The 22,034-nt window shown below is 27.9% G+C and overlaps 2 protein-coding genes and 1 long non-coding RNA gene across 4 annotated transcripts in view; 2 read left to right on the forward strand and 1 right to left on the reverse strand.

Annotated features, from left to right (window-relative positions):
• Positions 1-22,034, forward strand: part of LOC113377526 (nuclear pore complex protein Nup88-like) — a 276,647-nt gene that overhangs the window by 192,642 nt on the left and 61,971 nt on the right. The window lies entirely within an intron of this gene.
• On the forward strand, positions 4-1,659 carry LOC113377529. Its single transcript, XR_003367105.1, has 3 exons — positions 4-88; positions 574-662; positions 1,514-1,659. It is a non-coding gene; the product is annotated as an uncharacterized LOC113377529 (long non-coding RNA).
• Positions 2,478-17,946, reverse strand: LOC113378187 (sarcoplasmic calcium-binding protein-like). The gene is given in 6 exon segments (XM_026618718.1): positions 2,478-2,578; positions 2,581-2,707; positions 3,351-3,491; positions 4,202-4,369; positions 8,333-8,491; positions 17,815-17,946. Coding segments are annotated over 6 exon segments (828 nt in total).

Raw genomic sequence — 22,034 nt, forward strand, 5'->3', positions numbered from 1 at the left:
TAAAGTGAAGCAATTAGGGACCAAAGTTAATTATTTTAAAGCACAGATACTCTCGGCCAGGCAAAATATTGAGAAACAAAAATTGATGGTAATTTTTATTTAATATAAGATATATTTAAATGATAATTTGATGGTTTGGCTTATTTTGATTTATATTTTATGAAATTGAACTATCATGTTTAAAAATATGAGAAATAATTTGTGTAAATCGACTCAAATTATTTGATACCTGATTTGTATGCTCTTGTTATTAATACTTTACAATCTTTTTTAACCCTTTCGCAACGAGTGTGTTTTATACAGAAGTGACGCTGCTATACGAGCCACCAAGCCGCGCAAATATTTGTTAAACTAATTATTTTAAGATTTTTTTAGTTATTATGGACGAGAATGTATTCAAAAATATAAATCACCTATCTAAAGAACTAAAAACCACACAAACAAATCAGAATTCTCAATTATTCAACCCTGAGTGATAAATCTTGAAACAAAAGTCGTAACAAACTAGTAGCGAAGGGGTTAAAATAGTGAATCACTTCAAATCTTTATATTTTAACAAACACTTTATCACAGATAAATCAGTATGAGAGTAAAGATCAGAAGAAAGATCTATACCTGAACGACAACCGACTTGAAGCTATTAAACTTAATCTACAAGAAAGGTATGTTTTATATATGGGTATTAAATTAAAAACTGATTGCAATGATATTCTACCATAATGATTGATCTATTGAAATATTGTTTTGAATTTTAGAATTTTAATAGGATAGGGCAGGGCACAATGGTCTAGTTTGAGTTTTAGTAATTATACTATTAAAACCAAACCAACAACAGAACAACATATAACACATTAAATAAACAACTATCGAACTATGCTCAGTAAAATTTCTAATCATTGTGGAATTGTGTTTTTTTCTTGTTATTTTTGTCAAATTTTCATCTGGTCCTCTCTACTGCATATGCGGACAGCCAGGGGGCAAAAGACCACTATTTAATTTTTATTCTTAAAGAGGTTTTTCAAAATAATAACTACATTATTTAATCAATTTAAGCTTAATGGCCAGGAGTGAATAATGAACATAAAATCTTTATCAACTTCTACTACTGTCATGAATCTCGCTTTGGCATGTACTCATATTTAAGCACACGAATATAACTTTTATAAATGTGGGTTTAAAGAATGGGCCACGTGTCTTGAATTAAAATGTGAAATTATTAAAAAATATGAGGATGACAAGAATGTACCACCATAGATGTACTGTGTTTAAACAGAAAAGGAGTTGATAAAGGGTATAACTCCAGCTTAGGGTGAGGTACCACTGTACTTAATTTGTTTTTGAGATAATGGTGGTAATCTGTTTCCCTCGCAGACCTGTTTAAGCCACGTTCTGCTCTATTATTAACAAAGTATTATATCGCTTTATTATACAAAATGATAAGTTAATCAATTCTGGCATTAGTTTTTTGACTATATTAGTATTTTGTTTTCTAATAGTTCAAATAAATTTTCAGGACTGCGCAGATCACTCAACTTATGCAAGATATCAAATTGATTAAAAATCATTTAAATTTAGTGTAGTTAAAATACTATCTCTATTTAGATTTAAGTGATGTACAATTAATTTTAATTATTTTCTTATAAGTAATCATTAGTTTTTAATTGTGAAAACATCCTTCAGATAATTTTAATTGATCTATTGCATTGTTCTCGCTTGTTTTATTTAAAACTAGTTTTTAATTAATATAATTGCTTTGTACAAACACCAAATGCAAATATTTTTGATAAAATAAAAAATGTATTATTATTAATTTTTTATTATATTTTATCATATCACAAGAGTATCAAAAGTACATCTAGATTCTTGTAAATCAAATGTTTATCAATATAAATATTTTTTGGAATGTTGTCTATGGATGTGACCAAGTATAAGCTTTAAGATTTTATTTGTTTCGACTAAATTAATTATTTTAAAATTATATATTGGTTATTTTAATTCTATAACAAGTTTTAATAATAATAAATCTATAGATAAACAAATTTGATGCTTTTCATAGAATATCACTTTTTTAAACTAGTTGCTTCTTATTATGTAGGAAACATTATTGTCTCACTTTCTTATCAAGTTATTTCTTTTTTAACAACTCATGGGTTTTGTTTTGAAATTTAATTTAAAATTAAAATTTAATTTACAAACTTCACGCTTTTTGAAAAGGGAAGCAAAGTATGAAAAGTAAATAAAATATAACAGAACATATTTTTTTAGTTTTGTTAACTTAATAATAGTCAGAAATAATTATATGTAATTCTCAACAGTATTTGAGACATTATTACTTTTAATAAGTAATCAGTATATTATTTATAAGCAGTCAAATTGTATTATGAAAAAATTGGAATTTAAAAATGATCAAAAATAACTAAAACTTTGAAATTATGCAAAAAGTATAAATGATAATGTACCATCTAGTTATGAATTAATTAGCGTTCCAAAAGTGGGCCCCAGAACATTTTTGAGATTCTATTTTCGTCTTCAGTAACAAAGAATTCTCTGCCATGCTTAACAAATTCCTTCATAGATTTTTTCCATCTTGGTTTGTGTCGATAATTGCAAAGGAAACAGCTGCAGCGTCCTGGCATAGACCGAGACAGGCAAAGAATAATTTGAACTCTTGCACGGATATGTATCCTGATTTATCTTTGTCAACAGCCTGTAAATGGTAATAATTTAATAGTTGTTATTATTCAATTTTGAATATCACCAAATATCACCAAGGGGGAGAGGGGGTCTACAAATCCTCAAAAACTCGCTCACGTGATTAATGGACGCCCCCTAACAACTAAGTAAAGTGTTAAGTTTTCAATAAGTTCAGATCAATATAGGTCAGTCATAGTTTAGTTTCCATAAAGTTCAAATCAATATAGGTCAGTCGTCATTTAGTTTCCATAAATTCAGATCAACATGAGTCAGTAGTATTCTAGTTATCAATGGTGTCGAGTTAGTCAGTTGTATATCAGTTAATCATATTCAAGTTCAGTTGTTTAAGTAAAGTTATATGTGAAGTGTACAAGAAGTCATAAAATAAACAAATACATCAAACGTCTTCATCAGTTTTACCGATCAGCCTTCACAGGTAACAGTTTTGTTTAGCAGCAGAAAGAACCTACATACATGTTTGGCATTATCGGTGGTAATTTGGTGTCATTTGTGGTTCCAACGATATATTGATTTTATTTTTGAGTTCATTTTGACTTTGAATTATTGATGAGTAATAAGTTCTCATTTGAAAATATTTTACTATATCATAAATATTTGGTGAATTCTATTTGCTAATTAAAAACATCGGTTTTTACCTTGAATAAATATGGCAGGAAACTAGAAATCTTCTTTTTGAGATCTTTATCATTCAACATGTGATGCATTTCTTCCAAGTATTTTTCAACTGTTACCAAATTGTAAGGAGATACCTCGCCCCATTGCTCCTCCCATGTGCGCTGGTGATTATTTAAAAAATATATAAACAATTAAAATCAATTATACTTTGGTCATCTATATAATAACTCCAATTATATTATAAAATTTGTCTTAAGGCGAGTTGCAAAACTTTCCGATCTTAGTAAATAGTAAATTTAATCAATATGAATTAAGATTTAACTTAATAAATTATAAAGTTAATTTCTAAAATAATGATTATTTCTAAAATAACGTTTTTGCTCTTATTAAAAACTAATTTCTTAACCATGGGTCTAAGGAAAAGAGCCATATGTCTCCTATCCAAAGAAAAGGGCTAATATATAAATACTTAACACCGTTTCAATATTTACTTCAGTTCTATAAAATGTGCAACTTTGCATGTAAATAAGATTTAAATTTTTTACTATACATACTATCTTCGCTATATACTACTACAAATCTCTAAAGTAACTTATTTTCAACGTTTTCATATTTGATTTATTCTAAACTATTTCTTCTCTAAATTTCTAAATTCTAAAATTTTTCTTTTCTTAAAGACCCCCTAGTGGCGTTTATGCTTGAGACCTGTAATATTGGAGTCTTAAGTTGGCCACAAGGGGAAAATCCCATCGTATTACTGGCAACAAGCGATGGGAAATAGTTAGTTGCCAAACTTTTTAAAACTTTTGTCTAAATCCTATTCTTTTAAATTATTTTCTTTGGCGTCAACATTTATTTATTTTCTTATTACCGTCATAATATTTTTGAATTCTTCGCTCTCAGCATCGGAAAGATGTCCCAAAGCTGTAAAACGTTCAGTCATCAATAGTACATCATCGTAGGACCAGATTCCGTCCTTGTTGACGTCCATAATTCCATGCAAGGTTCGCATTTTTCTTCTCCAAAATGCACTTGAACCCTGAAATAGTAAATAATATTTAATGTTAAAGCAATATAAAACGTTTGGGAGTTGTTTTTTTAAAAATCATATTCTACTGTCTCTCGAAGAAAAAACCTTATTGAGAAAGATACATCAAGTAACTTTCCTCGTTTTTCATAAAATTTGCGCCTTTTTTATAAATATTATATTTTGCTATAATTTTATAGCTTTCAAAATTTTATTGTTAATTATTACATGAATAAAATTACGTAAAATATAATCAAATTGCCAAATGAATTCATTCAATACTACTTTTGTTATTTTTTTTTTTAATTTTATTTCATCAAATACTTTACAATTGTCCTTAGAAGAGCTTGTAGTAGTTTGTATCATCCTTAGTAAATATAATTAATAAATGACAATGGGTACAAGTTGCCAGTAGCAGTTTTTTTATATAAAAAATAAATTAGTAAAAGTAAAGAGTTCTAGTGGATATTATGTCCTCTGAAGCTATTTTTGAAAGTTAACAGCTAAAAGTTTTCGGGCACTTGATTACATTGTTCAAAATCAAATTTTTGTTTCAAACTATTTTAAGATAGACTTTCTGGTGCCAAAGACAATCATCATCAAACAAAATTATCAAAGTGCATTCCGAAGTAATGAGTTTTGAAGAAAGTGTACGTGACGAAATGAATGAACGAAATAGTGTTTTCTTATCAGTGAATAATGTTTTGATCAGTGAGTTGTGTAAATAAAATACAAATTATGTGTGGTTTTAGATTAAAACATAGTGATAGTGTTTAGAAAGTCATGTATTTTTCAAAAAAGTGCGACGATATTTCCTGGATTCAAAAAGAGGCAAAGGGATGTTGCAGGTCAATAAATTCTGCAAATGGTGAGTTTTTTATATGATCATTTTGGTGGTGGCATTGTTGATTATTCTCTATGGCTATATACATGCACAAAATTCTGGCCTTACAGGAACTGTATTGTAGATTTATATAACCATTATAGTTGAAATATATTTTTAAAATTTTTAAATTAACTTTTAAGTTAACTGCAGTAAATTTCATAAAAAACGCGGTTGAGTTTCTTTTATATCTCTTAAAAAAATCTTTGTTGTTTATGTAAATTTCTATATAGACAAAATTTAATGAAAAGCATTAAATGCAAATGGTCAAACCGAATATAAGTTTATTAAAAAAATTTATGAAATAAACGAATTTATCATTTCTTTTGTAATTTTTAAATATTTTTTCAATTTGTCAAATAATCATTCACTCTCAAAGTAATTTTAGGAATTGAACTAATTTGAAGTTTTTTTTAATTTTGTTACTCTTGTAATTTAAACTTTATTTAAATAAAATTCTGTAAGCTTATTTTGGGAGTCAAGAACTTTCCGAAAACATAGGTTATTTATTGTTTATATAAAGTAGTGCAGTTTTTTTGCACCTTTTCATCATGAAGAAGAAGTAGAAAAGAATAGAAATATAATGTCTAAATCGGATCAATTGGTTTATGTTTAAATTGATTAATTTAAATTTAAGCTGGTATAATCATTGCAGTTAAAATAATTTTTTAAAATCTTCATTTTTTAATGACATTATGCGACACCGTTAAGGTCTATAATGCTTAATACGACTTATCGCATAACACGTCACTTTATTAAGTACTTTGTCGCTTTTGGTCCTGTCCTGCAGAATTGTCTTAACTGGGATTTACTATATATCTCATTATGTATCCAATTATACTTATACAATCTATTGAACTCAATTTACAACTTATTTATGACAAATTCATTGTTATTATTTTATTTGTTTATCATGTTTAATTATATCACATATAAAATTGTGAATTATAACAATGATTTATACTGATTTTTTTTAATATTGTTTTGCAATTATTAACATCGTTATCAAACAATGGCTCGTGGGTGTAAAAACACATCTTCTCTAAGGTTATCGCTCGTTAGTTGTTGTTTCGATTCTAAATAAATGTTTTTCTAGATTATTAGGCGATTTCTGGTATTTCAGATTTGTAGAAAAATACTAAATATAGATTGTATTGTAATTGTTGTATTTAAGGTCAATATATTCTGTGTTTTGTTTATAGTTCACGCGCAAAAAAATACTCTTTTAGAGAAAAGATAAGTGAAGTTATGGATTAAATACATTTATTTTTGCTCTATTAACTGCCATCGACAGCTTGATTTTTTTATATAACCCTTTCCAATCGGGTGCATTCCAATTTCAAATTCATATAAATCTAGCAATTCGCGAGTGGAAAGGGTATAATTTTCAACTTACAAGAGGCTATAATTTTCAAATTTCATTTAATTAATTACAATTACAGTTGCAATTACATTAAAATATAAATTAAATTGGATGAAAACATGTTAAAACAAATTGCGAGGTGAATTAATATGAGTCTACAAATTGTACTTGTAGATGCCAATAAGTTTAAATCTTATTCTAAAATTTTTAATATGAAATTTTTCATGAAGTATAAAAAATAAACCTAAGGACTACTTTCAGTTATACAACTCTTCACTATTGATATAAATGTTTGAAAAAATAGAGAAGTCCATCATTGAATTTGAAAAAACAATTAAAATTTAGTATTCGTTTTGTCTTAAATTATTTTACATCAGACGTTTCTTGAAGTTAAATTATGAAATAATCAAATTCAAATTTTACGTGATAGATAAATCAATCAGTTTAATATTTTGATAATTATTTTATAAGCGAGTTTTGAATTTTTTTGTGTTGACGAAAATCTTTGTACAAAATTATGAACTCATAAAAAATGTTTAAATTCGAACAATTATTAGAAAAATTTATTGTCTCTGTTATTGTAACATCTAAATCGTAAATTATGTTTTTGCTCATCATTAAAATCACTAAATTGGCAGTTCTCATCCAATCAGCTCCTCCAAAAATTGCAGAAAAATAGATCTTGTATAATACGTGTATAATAAATGACTCTAATGTATATACTTTACATTACTATTTGCCAAAATTTCAGAACAGTGTTAAAACTTTTCACTTTCTATTTCTATTTACTAACTACTGTATTTTGCATCAGCAATGGTATATATTTATGTAGCAAAGCTGTAATTGTGGGAAAAAAATTCTAGTATGGTACAACATTCGCATAACCAATCTTTTTTTAAGAAAATGAATAAAAATCGTTTCTTGAGTTTTTAAAATCGTACAAATATTTTTATAAAAATAAGTTTATATAAATTTTTTGATCAAAATCTGTCAGTAAATATTAGCTACTGGTAACGTGACCATACGTCCCGGTTTGGATTGCCACCTTGGGTCCCGAGTTTTCCAAAAAGCAATATTTGTCCCGGATTTAGATCTTTAGTCCCGGATTGTCCCGGATTTTTGAAAAGTATAGCTTTAAATTGGATTCTTGCGCTGACTTTAATACTAAAATTACTAGTGTTTATCAAATATCTGATAATGTTATTTACAAAGAGTATAATAATAAAGTTCTTGCTAGAAGTTAGCAATTCTGACTGAAAAATGATTCATTGAGAATAGACTGATTTTTTATGTTGCTTAAATAGTATTTATTATTACAAAATAGTGTTCCTGTAAGGCTAAAAATTTTTGTACTGGAGGTTCTTAGGTACGAAAACTATCGCCTGGTAGGTTTGAGTCCTGCCCATCATCATCCATCAAGAGTTTGAAAATGCAAAAAAAAAATCCGAAAATTAAACTTGTTCTCTTAAGCTTCAACTTTTACATAATTTTATTTATTCGTTAATTAGTTCCAAAATGAAATTTCCAGACGATTTCAACCTGCCACGCGAGCTGAAAGCTTCACTTTTATGAGCATATGCATTAAGAGAGTTCCGCGATTGTCGGTAACGTTCGTTCAGCAAGTGACGTCACATACCCTTTTATGTTTGAGCACTTATTTTGCGCTCGACTAGCAGTCCATGTAGTATAAGGTCTATGATTGGCCTTTATATATTTGTTTTTTACTTACCCTGTCTCTTTTGGGATCCTCGTCATCGCTATCCGAATCACTATCAGAATCACTTTGTTGGCGTCCCTTGGTCGCCCTTTTATCGGAATACCTTCGGCAGTTTTGTAGGGAATATTCTTGGGCTTTCTTCTTCACTAATGTATTTGTCGTTTGGCCAATCTGTAAAAAAATAATTATTTTTTTTCAAATTTTGTAATAAAAGACTATTAATGTACTACGAAAAAGTAACAACGATATTAGATACATACCGAAAAAATGATTGATATTAAATGGACTCATTTTAAATATGAATTTGTGAAAGCTAGCAGTTGATTTACAATAAAAAATTAGTGGTTTATCACTATATAATTTTTTTTTAAAAAACTATCAAATTGGTATCTCACTATTCGGCTTAATATAAAAATTAGGCCAAGCTGATAAGATAATTCGTTGATATGGTTTAGTAGAAGATATTAATATTATTTCGACAGATTCATCATAAGTGTCGAATCTGTTCATATAGAAGTGGAAGAAGCTTTATTTAATTTTTATTATCAAATTCGTTGCTCTTTGACTTTCACGAAGATAGGATAATTATAGAATCTTTTACAACTAGATAACAATAATATAATCGTTTTCAAGATGATGTGTATGAATTGAAATTTGCTTGAATATATAATCGTTTTATTATTTACATTATAAAATTTTAAAGTTCTCATATATCGAATACGATAAAAGATTATGATAAATTTTAATAACACGTTCGCTGTTAATATTGTATAGCGTATACTTCCTCCTGTGCTGAACTTTCTTCTCATTCGTTCAATATTAAAGAAGAATATTTTTGGACGTGTTGAAAAAATTGTACTAAATAGTATTGGAAATGTTTCTGTTTAAAATAATTACAATTGCAAATTTTATGTTTAACATTTTATTTTACTAAAAACACTACTCTCTAAAGTTATGCGATAAATTGTGAGTTTTGTACAATATAATAATCAGGTGTAAGTGGCGTTTTGCCTTGAAGCAAGCTCTTTGAACTTTTTGATATGTGAAAATACTCAACATATTTAATAAGAATTTTATTAATATTTTCTAAGGGGGCGTCTATTAATCGCGTGATGCATCAAGGGAGGGGGGCTTCAAAATTCAATAAAAAATAGATCACGTGATTATTGGACGCCTTCTAAGATGTATATGTAAGACATATTTAATAAGCTGATTCAAAATTTTGAACTTTTGGCTACCCACTATTCGAATCAGTAATGATTTCTTATAATTAAACCACTTTTCGTAGATCTCTGATTTAAGGATGTTTACTAAGACCATGATCTTCATCATCAAAGTTTCATTGAAATCATAAAAAATTAACAATTAATTATGAAGTAACGTTCAGATGATCTTTACGCAAAACTAATCAACACCAACACAATCCCAGTGATATCTTTCAGTTTTTGACTTTTTGAAATTGGTTTAGGATTTGTGACTAAAACGTAGACGAGAAATTTTGCACTTATTTGTTAATTGAAAAGAAACGGCTATACCGATCATTTCGCAAATCTAATCAACGCCAATCCTTATAGCATTTCATCGAATATTGAAGACGGTGTAACTGTTTTTTCGAAAACGTCGACGAATTCGACAGTAAATGTCAAATTTGACATTAAAACACACATACCTTATCCAATTTTTATATAAAACGATTCAGAATGCCTTAAAACTTCGGGAGAACATAATATTAGCAAACCGGATTTTTTGGCGAAAACATAAAGGGAAGTTAAAAAGTGAAGTTGTCCTTTTTTTATTTGCTTGATCATACAACTGCATAAGACATTACATCAGTTGTTCATAAAATACTAATAACATAAAAGTTGTTTGCTAATTTTATTATAGACTCACTTTTTTTTTCCCGAAATATAAATCAAGATATTCTTATAAGCTATTGTTGCATGTATAGAGAGAATAAAAGTTAGAATAGAAGAAAAAATATTAACTTAGAATTCACTCCATGGAGAGTGGATTATTTGAATAGATTTATAAAACTGTATTATTTTTTATTGCAAAACATATTTTTATTATAAGACTGTGGATATTTTATTACAAAGCTAAGAAAACTTGTCGTTATATAACATTATTTTTATCACGAATTAAGAAAAATCGTAATGTAATTCTGATTACTTTCTATATAATAAACCAAAATCGAATTGGTGCTCTCAGTTCGTTCGTCGTTGTTGTCGCCGATAAATTTCGGCGTATCAATAACGCGTTTGCGAAATTTCTCATAAATAAATATTTATGTCGAAACTTTGCATAATTTTTGCAAAATCAAGTACGCATTTTGGTATGCGTGACATATTTTAAGGCTGAAGGCTTTCTTGTTTCATATTTTATTACCAATGAAATTTATTGTAAATTTTAAATGTTATAAATTATATGCTCAAAATAAGAATATGGTATAAATGACTATTACATATTAATCAGCCGTGTTACTCATACATAATTTAACATATATCATCATTTAAGTTATTATTAATCCATAGCAATTTTAGTCATGGATTGGCAACATATTTTTTGTATCTTTTAAACTGTTTATCAAATTAATACCAATTGTATTATTCAAAAACTATTTGTATAAAACTAATAATATATAATAATTTACTATTAATCATGGGATAACAAATGGCTTTACCCGGGTTTAGTAATTTTCTCACTAAATTGATTACTTTTTCAAGAACTCATTTTCTACTTATAATACACGTACTTCAAACGTTTAATTTGTTTTTAAAATATATTTTTAACTATAAATTAATTTTTAAAACATATTTGTGACTTGTTAGTTGAAAATATATATTTTATATTCTTAATTCATTCGTTCCAATTAATCTTATCATTTCTATATTTATATAATTCTTATCTAGAATTGAACTTTGGGGTAAATTTACGTGCTAAAGTTAGTGGCGCCCCTATGGAGTGCGGAAACAATTAAAATTGATGTGATGACAAAGCAGCCGTGTTTGTGGTCTTTTTATACTTTTTTTTATCTATCGTATTAATGAATTCAAAATAGTTCAATTTTAATGGTAATTTAATAAGGAATTTATTTAGGAATAAATAATTACATTAAAATATAGAATATAAGATTAAAATCACAGTAAAATATAGAATATAAGGTGGGCGCGCTGAAGTGAAGTTTTTTATATTCATTTTTATTTTCATATCGTAAAAAGATCTTAAATATTGAGTAATCCGTAACTTTTTCTAATATTATTTTTATAACACAACTTGCTCTAACTTTAAATCCAAATTGGGTATAAACCCTTAAAATCAAATTAATATATTAAAATCTTATTTAAAAAATTTAAGAAAGATTTAAAGTTAAATGTATGATAAAATTTACTGATTTTTGCAAACCTTTATGGTAACTTTTAAACAATTTGATTGATTGGAGTAAAATACAGGGTGTGTTTTTTAAAGGAAAATATTTGAAAAAAATATTTTTATCTATTTTCATTTTAATTATAATTTATTGTTGAAGGAGATATGTCACAGATATTTTTTACGGTTATTTAATAATACTTTGTAAATGCCAAACTAGGGACTAGAGTACAAAATTGGTGCTTTCACTTTGAATTGACCATCCTGCATTTAGGACTTTGTACTGAATAATCCAAAACATACTCTAAAAAATATTCTCTGCATAAACCTAGTCTTAATATAAAAATTTTCAGAACTAGAATGTAATCAACACATATTTTTAATATTTTAGTATGTTTTTATTTTTTGCAATTTTGCATAATGCTTAATTATTTTTTGTGTCAATTTAAAACAAGTACAAGAGCATAAAATTATGATCTGTTTCTTTTTATACGTAATCTTGAGGAAAAGAAGTAAATTACAAAACATATTTTTTTGTTTGGATATTTAAATTTCGTCTTTAGTTGGTCGCGGGTCGAAAAACAACATTGCGCGACCGTCACGTACGCATAGAGATTTTTGGTAATAGTATGAGAGCTGGTCAATGAATATATTAATAATTTATGTAAAATCATCGGTTAGAATAATAATAAATCAGATACAGTTTAATACAAATATTAATATTTCGAAGAGTAATCAACCTTATCATTGGGTATTCAATGAATAAAAAACTATATATTACAGTCGATTTTATCTCTGTTCTCAAAATTCATTTTATTTTGAATATTTATTAAGTTTTGGGTTGAAATCCGCGTTTAGGGCATCTAATATCAAGTAGTAGCGATATTTATTTTAAGTAAAAATCAAGTATAGATCAAGATATGTTTTCAAGTAAAAATAGCCACTTTGGACATTGCTATTAAGCTTAAATATATCATCACTAATAGAAAAGGATAACCAAATGGTTGCTACAATGTAAAAATTATCAATAGAAAGTTAGGTAGTAGAGTACATTACATTTTATAGAACAGTTATAGTTAGTTTAAATTTCTGTTTCAATGAATAAACTATCCAAATAGATTCAGACGTTTTTTCGAAATAGAGTCACATCCTAATATACATAAATTCATGCACATTAATATACATATACATCCATAATTTTAAATTGTAAGGTACATACACCAAAAATTGTAAGAACTATTATACAATAAGCAAGTAATTAATATTAAAGCAAGTTAGTAATAATTTAATACTAAATTTCACTTTTCATAAATCGACCATTATTCTTAAACTAAAGGTAAACCAAATGAAAATGTTTACCTACCGCTGCCACCAAATAAAGAGATGCTAATTATTGGGTTACTTGTGGTATGTAAAAACAAATACTTTTTATAAGGATTGTAGATTTTATATTTAATTATTACTTGCAGAATTTAGTGCTAGTATTTAAAAAATGTATGCTCATTAGCGGTTCTAGCATAATTGACTTTACTACTCAGTATCTTAACCTCTTTATTTTAAGAAACGATTTCTAAGAAGCTTTAGAGATTTGGTTGGATAAGTTAAAGTTAGTCCAACAGTTTTTTTTTTTAATATAACCTGTATAAAAGCTTGCACGTGGTTGGGGTAAAAAGGCCAACTAAACCTTTACAGATCAATGTTATATACAGTGTTATCTTTATAACAAATGTACACATGAAATTTATATTTAGTAATTTTTTTTTTAATTATTTTTGAACAGCAATTAGAACCTTATGTCCTATGAGCTGTTGGGCTGAAACTTCTCCTTCCTTCGTATTTTTTCAGATGGTAACCCAATGGTTAATCCATTCATATTTGATGATTTTGTTATTAGAATTAATCCAATAGGGCTGACATTTTATTGGTGCAGCAATGCCGGGCAAGGGCTATTTTCACTTGGAAACATATTGCTATCTATATTTTCAAGTGAAAATCGTTGTCACTGCTGCCTGACAACAGGCTGCTCGAAGTGGTTATCGAACCCGGGTCCTCTAAAACAAGTCCCGTCGCTCTTAACCGCTTACCTACGGGCGAGCCCGTGTTTTTTTTTTTTTTTCAATAAAAAATAAGACATTGGACCCGTTTGCCTCCTGGCCGTCCCAATTTACATCGCCTATTGTGTAAAAGGACCAGGTGACAAATTTTTGAAAAAACAGCAACAAAAAAATTTTTACAATGATGAATTAGCTGTAACTTTTATTGAACATAGTCATATAGTTCTTTGTTTGATATGTGTGATATAATTGCATGGTTCTCACAATATAATTGTCCAAAGTCAAATTGGATCTTTGTGCCCCGCTTTACTCTACTTAACATATTGCTTATAATATGGTAGTTGCCAACAGTACATCGACGAAAATGATCAGAGTTTTTTGCAAACTAATAGTAAGAAAAAAAAATCATTTTGCGATTTTGCCTACATAACGCAAAATCGAAAATGATTTTAAACAATTTCCAAATAGATCTCAGGTAATAGAGTCTGTAAAAAATTGTAATAACCACTCCCCGTCTAATTGTGCATATGTGTAAACCTGCCCACATGTACGTTTTAAATCCGTGCATATTTTAACGTGAGTTTTAAGTGAAAACGTAAACTGATGTAGTACTGGTACTGGCGTGTTTAATTTTTCGGTAATAATTTCCCGATGTGTGCGAGGAAGGAATGCCCTTGGCGTGTGCATCGGATATTTGGATATGAAAGTGGAACGGCATCATGGGCACACCATACACCGAACACCATACACCAGTGATTCCCAACGTGGGGCGCACGCCCCACCCGTGGGCAATTTGTAAATACAGGGGGCAATTTGAAAATTTTTATGATTTGAATATAATTTAGTATGGTATCGGTAAAACATTTAACAAAAAATGCTAGATTGAACTAAGGTCCTAGTTTTTAACCTTGCTTGCCTAGTGCCGGAGTTATATTTTTTCTCCCGGGGTGACCTGACTTTTTAAAAAGTTTAGTAATAAAATTAGTTAGAAATTTTCGTTATCTTGGCTTATTCGGAAATTTGACTTATGATGTCTAATCAGAATTTAATAGTGATTTTATCTTAAAAGTTATCATTCGCATTTTTTTCAGGAACAAAAAAAATTGTATGGGGGGAGCATAACGTTTTTAGAAACCTTAAGGTGGGGCGGGACCCAAAAAAGGTTGGGAATCACTGCCATACACCATACTCCAGTACGGGTACGAGTTACGGGTACGGGACAGTCGGTCGGTGCGACGGTACGATGACCTCTATTTCGTTTCGTTTTGGTTTTGGATTTGGATTTTTTATTATACAACATTTCTATCGGACGTTGATAGTAGAGATCATTTGATTTTATTAGAAACTATCGATATGTAAATAAAGCGTATAAAAAATATCAAAAATGTAATAAATTGGGTTATAATTTTAATATAACCAAATATAATAATACTCTTTTATATATAATAAATATTTGCATTATTACCTAGTGGAGTGCATGGCATCGTGCCTTAAGGCACATTGCTAGAACTTTCCGTACCATAATTAAAAATCTTGGTACGAAACCCCAAAAAAAAATACACAACATGTGTACACATTATTAAAATCTCTATAAAATATCTGATAATTTGATGTACATATGTCTAATAAACATTTTTGACCGCCAAATGACATTTTTTGAACTTATTTTTATTGAGAGTCCATAACCGTTGGACCTGCCTTCCCAAAAGTTTATTCAGTTCTTCATCTTGTCAATATAAATAAAATGTTTTTTGAATTATTAAAATCGGACGCTCCGTTCTCTTAAAAATTGAATTACCGTTTTTGGCACTTTTTGCCCCGTATCTTCGGAACGCCTAGACTTACCTTCGCCAAAAAGTAATCAGCACGTCTCCTTCTCAATACAAATTGAATGTTTTTTTTAATTATTTAAATCGATTGATCCGTGTTCCTGAAATCGTCGACAAAAATTTGTATCCGCACACACACACATACATCTATTTTTTTAAGGTATGCCAAAATGTTCAGAAACTTCTGAAACGTAAAAATATATAAAAATTTTATTTTCATTTTTTTTGCGATTACTATAGTTTATCCTATGGAAAGTTAAAAATAGGAAAAACGTATCAAATCAAAGTCAAAGTTATGTTAATGTAATATTTTTCTTGATGTTTTAAATGTAACCTAGTACAGTATGTTATCAGAATTATTTTAATTTATATTGATAAAGCAAATAAAATAATATACATAATCATATATTTTATTTAATTCAAAATCATTTCAGAGCTTTTGATTCCACCAACACTTCAGACAATAATATTCAATATCCAAAATGAAAAAAAAAATTAGCTTTGCTCATATTTATTTCTATCCGTCTTCCCGTATGAAATCGAAATGAAAATGTTTACATATTTTACGTTTTAGAACATTTTGGCATACCTTAGAAAAAATGTGAGATGTGTGTGTTTGTATGTATGTTTGGTTACAATTTTTCGTGCCAATGATTTTGGGCGCACGGATCAACCAATTTGAATGATTCGAAAAACATTCGATACCTATTGATGGGAAGACGTGCTGATCAGTTTTTGGTAAAAGTAGTTTCAGCCGTTTTGAAGATACGGGGCAAAAAGTTGAAAAAATGACAATTTAGTTTTTGATCTAACGAAGCGTTTGATTTCAATGATTCGAAAATCATTACAATTGTATTATTGTATAAAATGATCAATCGACATATGCACATAAAATTATCAGATATTTATAGATTTTTATAGAGATTTTAATATGTTATAATTATGTTTACAAAAAAATCTAAGCTTTTAATTACGGTACGGAAAGTTCTAGGAATTTGTTTTAAGGCAATATATGTCATGCACCACTAGTTACAATTTAAATTAAAACTAAAAAAAAATACTTTTTTTTGTTATTATTTATTACTATTTTGTATTATTTACCACGTATTCCATTTTTTATTCTTATTCGTCCTATTTTATTATTTTAATTATTACTTTATTGTAATTCTATTTTTTCAATTTTTTAAAGAGAAATGTCGTTTTTTTCAGAGTATATAAGGTCGTAAACCTATAATCAAAATAAATAAATTTAGAAATTAAGCAATTGAGGCTTTGTTTTCAGTACATATATTTAATTTATAAAAAATCAAGAGACTCAAGAAATATTTACTCTGTTATTTTCAAAAATCATATGATAATATAATTTTATTTTTCTAGTGATTATTTGTGGTCAATACTATTTATGCATTTTATATTACTAATTTCACACTATTATATTATTGAAGAATTAATTTTTAACAATGTCTTGAAAGTTTTCACATGTGAGATGTGAATGAATAAATTTCAGAATTACTTCTCATTTAAACTTTTTTGTAGCTTTATTTTATAAGCTTGTTTAGGACTCAAAAATTATTCATTTTGTCACGTTTATAAACTGAAAGTTTTTAATAATCATATACTAATAATTTTATTATTCTTTAGAAGTTACTTATAAGTTATTCTATTTTGAGTTTGAATTTTTATACATTTTATCTTACTAATTTTGCAATATCAGGGGATTGGAGAAATAATTTCTAATGATATCTTAACTGAAAGTTTTCACATGTAAGATATAATTGCTGGTTTAATATTTTATCAAATCATTTTTACAATGAATATAATTAATGTATAGTTGTAAAAGTGCAATGACTTCTTATTGTCAATTTTTATTTACCAATAATAAAACTAAATATTTCTAATAAAAAAAATTCTAGTCAACTTTGATAACAGACATCCAATATAGTAGTAATCACATAATTATCTCTAACTATATAGTTAGAGATAGAGATATATCTCTAATAGATTTATATAGATTATTCATTCTCAAATATAAATAAAAACTAATTTTATTTAATTTCTGCCGCAAAAATACATATCAGAAATTATGATACCTAGAAATAAGTACCAAAAAGTAAACCAAGTAGAAAAAAAATCAAATAGCAAAAAAAAAACATAAAAAATACTATTACTATTTCATTCCTAGTTTAATTTTTAAAAAAATCTTTACATCTGTTATTATGATATTTGAATATTTTTTTAAACTTACCAGACTTTGTGTATGCAGTAAATTCACGCCACTATTTTGGGCACCATTGAGACAAATTGATAGTACACCCAAATGTTTTTCTAAGATACCATTAACGTTCCTTAATCCTATCCTTAACAAAGTGGAAGCCATAGTAACGAACTTAATAAATATTAATTATTAATGTTAATTTTTTTCTATAAAAATAGTAGTTAGCTGATTTTTATTTATCACGTTTATTGTAATGAAATAAAATTACAATTAGTTTTTTTTTTCTAATTAATGTAATTAATTTGTCAACGCGTAACTTATCCCGTCCGATGTTGTTGGTCAACTGTTGTGCAGCGCGAGTTTCAAAGTTTTTATCGGGATTATTTTGATATTTGGTAAGAAGAACCGGTCGTTGCAACGATAATACAGTGTCGTATTTAACCAACGACAAGTGCATGTATTAATAATATTTCTTTTCTCTTTTTCTATTCTAATCCCTTTGAACATTGAACGCTTTTTTTCTTAAATAAGATTTTTTTCTTGAATTTTGGTGAATCTTGATCTTTATGAAATTTTTCTTTATTGTTTATTTGTTGACTTTGTACACACGTACATTAGTCACATACATTTTATAAGTTATCTCTATAATTTTATTTTATTTGATTGTATATATTTATATAGCGCACCATATATTCTTTTTTTGTCAATAATGTTATAAAATTGCTTGACAGGGAGATTTTTTGTCGTCGCGTATGTGAATAGAGATCTGTCGCTAATGTGAATAGAGAATTTAACATTTTAAAGTTACATCGTAGTACAAATCTTGATCTAATGAAAACTGCCTGAATCAGAAGAATATTTTACCCTGTCCCCCATAAATAATTATAATAAAAATAATAAAATAAATTTCTATATTATTCGTAATTTCTATAAATCTGTGAAGTTATTGAAATGGAAAATATTCTTTAGGCAAAACAGATATTACAGCTGTTCAAAGAAAAAAGAAAAAGAAATACCATTAGCTAATGAATGTATGTTAATTTTAATTACATGAAGTTCTTCAAACACAATTACATGACGAGTGAAGTTGCTAAACAATATTTGTTGACGTTGTTTAACATAATCCACTGTGTGAACGAATATTATATATTATAGAAGAAATATAATAATAAATATTATAAAGAACTGTGTGAACGAATATTATATATTATATATAATAATATATATTATAGAAGTTATTAATCAGCAATTACTTCATTCCTCTAATGAAGGTTCATTTCTAAATGCTAATTACAATGACAAACCGATCATGTCATACTTGAAGTGTGACTTTAATTACATTATTGTTTTTAAATATTATACATATTTTTAATGCTATTATAAATATATGATTTATAAATTATCATTATATAAATATGTATAATGCTTGACACTAATAAATGTGTGCATCACGGGTGTTACCATATTACTAATAAACATTATTCAAAGTTGTTATATGATGTATTTATTTTCACTTAAATGCTATCTTGTACAGTAGCAACGCGCACTCTTTTTCTATAAGAATAGTTATGATAGCTTTTTCATCTTTTGGTACGACATCTCCAAATGTTCAAATTACTATTTAATATTTTTTTTCCGAGTTAACTGGCAACGAAACCTAATATTAAAATTAAAAATAAATTAATTACAAAATCTGAACATTTAATACTTCGGACATTATACCAATGTATTGTAATAATATTGGACTGAATTTACAGTTATTTCGGTACAACATCACCACGATAGAACTTACAGCATCCCATATATTCATCTCTTTTTGTATCGCATTTTGCCATTTGATTAAAATGATTAAACAATTGAATTGCAATCTTATTGACACTTAAAAGTTCATTATGAGTTTCGTTTACTAAAACAATTGGTGCAAGATTTTATAACAAAATAAATTAAAAATTTATTCTGAAATTTATTCAAATTGACATTTAATTATCCATTAATTAGTCCAAGTGTTACATTTATATAAAAATTTATATTAAAACAAAAATAAGCAGTGATTGAAGAAACCACATAACTGATCAAACAGCTCAAATTCGGAAAGCGAGGTTGTTCAATTTCTAACTTGGTCCGACAAATATCATAAATAGCTTCGTTATCAACCATAAATGCTACGCCTGCTGCTGAAATAGTTGCATGTGTGGTTAAAATAACATGGAGAAGTTCTACAACAGCCGTTGACACCTGCGGACCTGGATATACTGCAACTTGCAACTTACATTTCTAGTGGTAGGTGTCAGTGAGTCTTTATATTAATAACGATGAAAAGCCGGATCCAGTACCACTTCCAAATAAATTAAATACAAAGAAACCTTGCACACCTGTACATTGTACAGTTCAGCCTGTGCACACGATCCATAACATCTTTTCCATCTGTTCCGATTGAATAGTGACCACAAGCGTAGTGACTGCGAGCATCTTCTTCAAAAGTTATCAAGTTATCTATTCTATAGATTCCTACCTAAATTTCATTGATAGCCGTTGGCTCCAGGTCAACCATATTTGCCCCTTGGGACCAATTGACCAATGGCACTTGCTTTGAAGAACGAATGTATTTGAAAGTGATTGGCAGCATATTCTTCAGAAGTGATCAAGTTATCTATTCTATAGGTTCCTACCTAAACTTCATTGATAGCCGTTGGCACCAGATCAACCATAATGCTTCTTGGGACCAATTGACCAATGGCACTTGCATCGAAGAACGAATGTATTTGAAGTGACTGGCAGCATATTCTTCAGAAGATGTCAAGTTATCTATTCCATAGGTTTCTACTTAAACTTTATTGATAGCCGTTGGCTCCAGGTCAACCATATTCGCCCCTTGGGACCAATTGACCAATGGCACTTGCATTGAAGAACGAATGTATTTGAAAGTGACTGGCAGCATTATTCTTTAGAAGATATCAAATTATCTATTCTATAGGTTCCTACCTAAACTTCATTGATAGCCGTTGGCTCCAGATCAACCATAATATTTCTTGGGACTAATTGACCTTTGGCACTCTCATTGAAAAATGAGGTATAGCAGTTGTCTGCTTGCCAATTCGATCTTTTACTAGGATTGCTGATATGGCTTTCGGTTCAAAGTCGAGTTCAAGACAGTATAGTTTCCATGTTGCGTTTCCTATCCAGACTCCAGCTTGGCCTACGTATGAATCGATGCATGGATTATAAATTATTGTAAAATTTACTTAAAATTTGAAGGTATAAAAATAAGTATTAAAAAATATAAAACATAAATGGCATTTGCTTTTGTTTTTTTAATGATATTTATTTATGTAATGATTTATAACCAGTCCTCAATTGTTTTACGCATCTTTGATTCATGGACTTCCAATAACATAAACCTTAATTCAGAAAGAACTATAACATATTTATTAAAAAAATGTGCTACCAATTACAAAATCTAAGAAAGGAAGAAATCTTATTAAAAATGTATTTCCACTAATTGTTTAACGTTTGTTTAAATGGTCTTTATTTTATTTGAAACGATCTTTATTTATGAGAAATATTTTTATAATGAACTAGAAGAACTAGTTCAAAGTTATACTATATTGTCATGAAATGATAAATAAGGATTATTATCATTGTTATGGTTAATGATATTTTATATAAGAAATATAAATTAATTTCATTTAAATATTATTTTCCACTTATTATAAACTATTACTAATGCAAAAATTCGTTATTCAATAGTTACCATAATTTATCATTATAAAGGATTAGGGATACTTCTTGTACTTTACAGTCGAAGCATTAACTTTTTATTTATTTTAACAATTGTTACTATATAAAGATTTACCAGTGACTTCGGTTACCTAAATACGGCCCTGGCGATATGTACAAATACACATAGGCATTTAAACAACATATATGTATCATTATTTCGTCTCGCTTTAGGGCCAAACTAATAAGAAATAGTGAAACGATGTCTATTGTTTGTCCCTCGGTATAAAATCAGACTGGAGAGGTGAGAACTATTTTTTATGGTAATCAAAATGACAATTCAAATATTTAACTTGAGTTTATCCGTGCCGTAGTAGAGGTTGGTCTTTCAACCAGGTTCTATTCCTGATTTAGTATAGTTAATACAAACGCAAAGAATATATTATTTATGATGTATAAGTATATTTATTGACTATTCATGTACATTTCCATATGCAAACGCCAACAGTGCCACCGTTGTACATATACATCAA

The sequence above is a fragment of the Ctenocephalides felis genome, unplaced genomic scaffold, assembly GCF_003426905.1.
Source record: "Ctenocephalides felis isolate EL2017-DRISC unplaced genomic scaffold, ASM342690v1 CF-g0.4_SCAFFOLD_01886, whole genome shotgun sequence".
Taxonomy (NCBI): domain Eukaryota; kingdom Metazoa; phylum Arthropoda; class Insecta; order Siphonaptera; family Pulicidae; genus Ctenocephalides; species Ctenocephalides felis.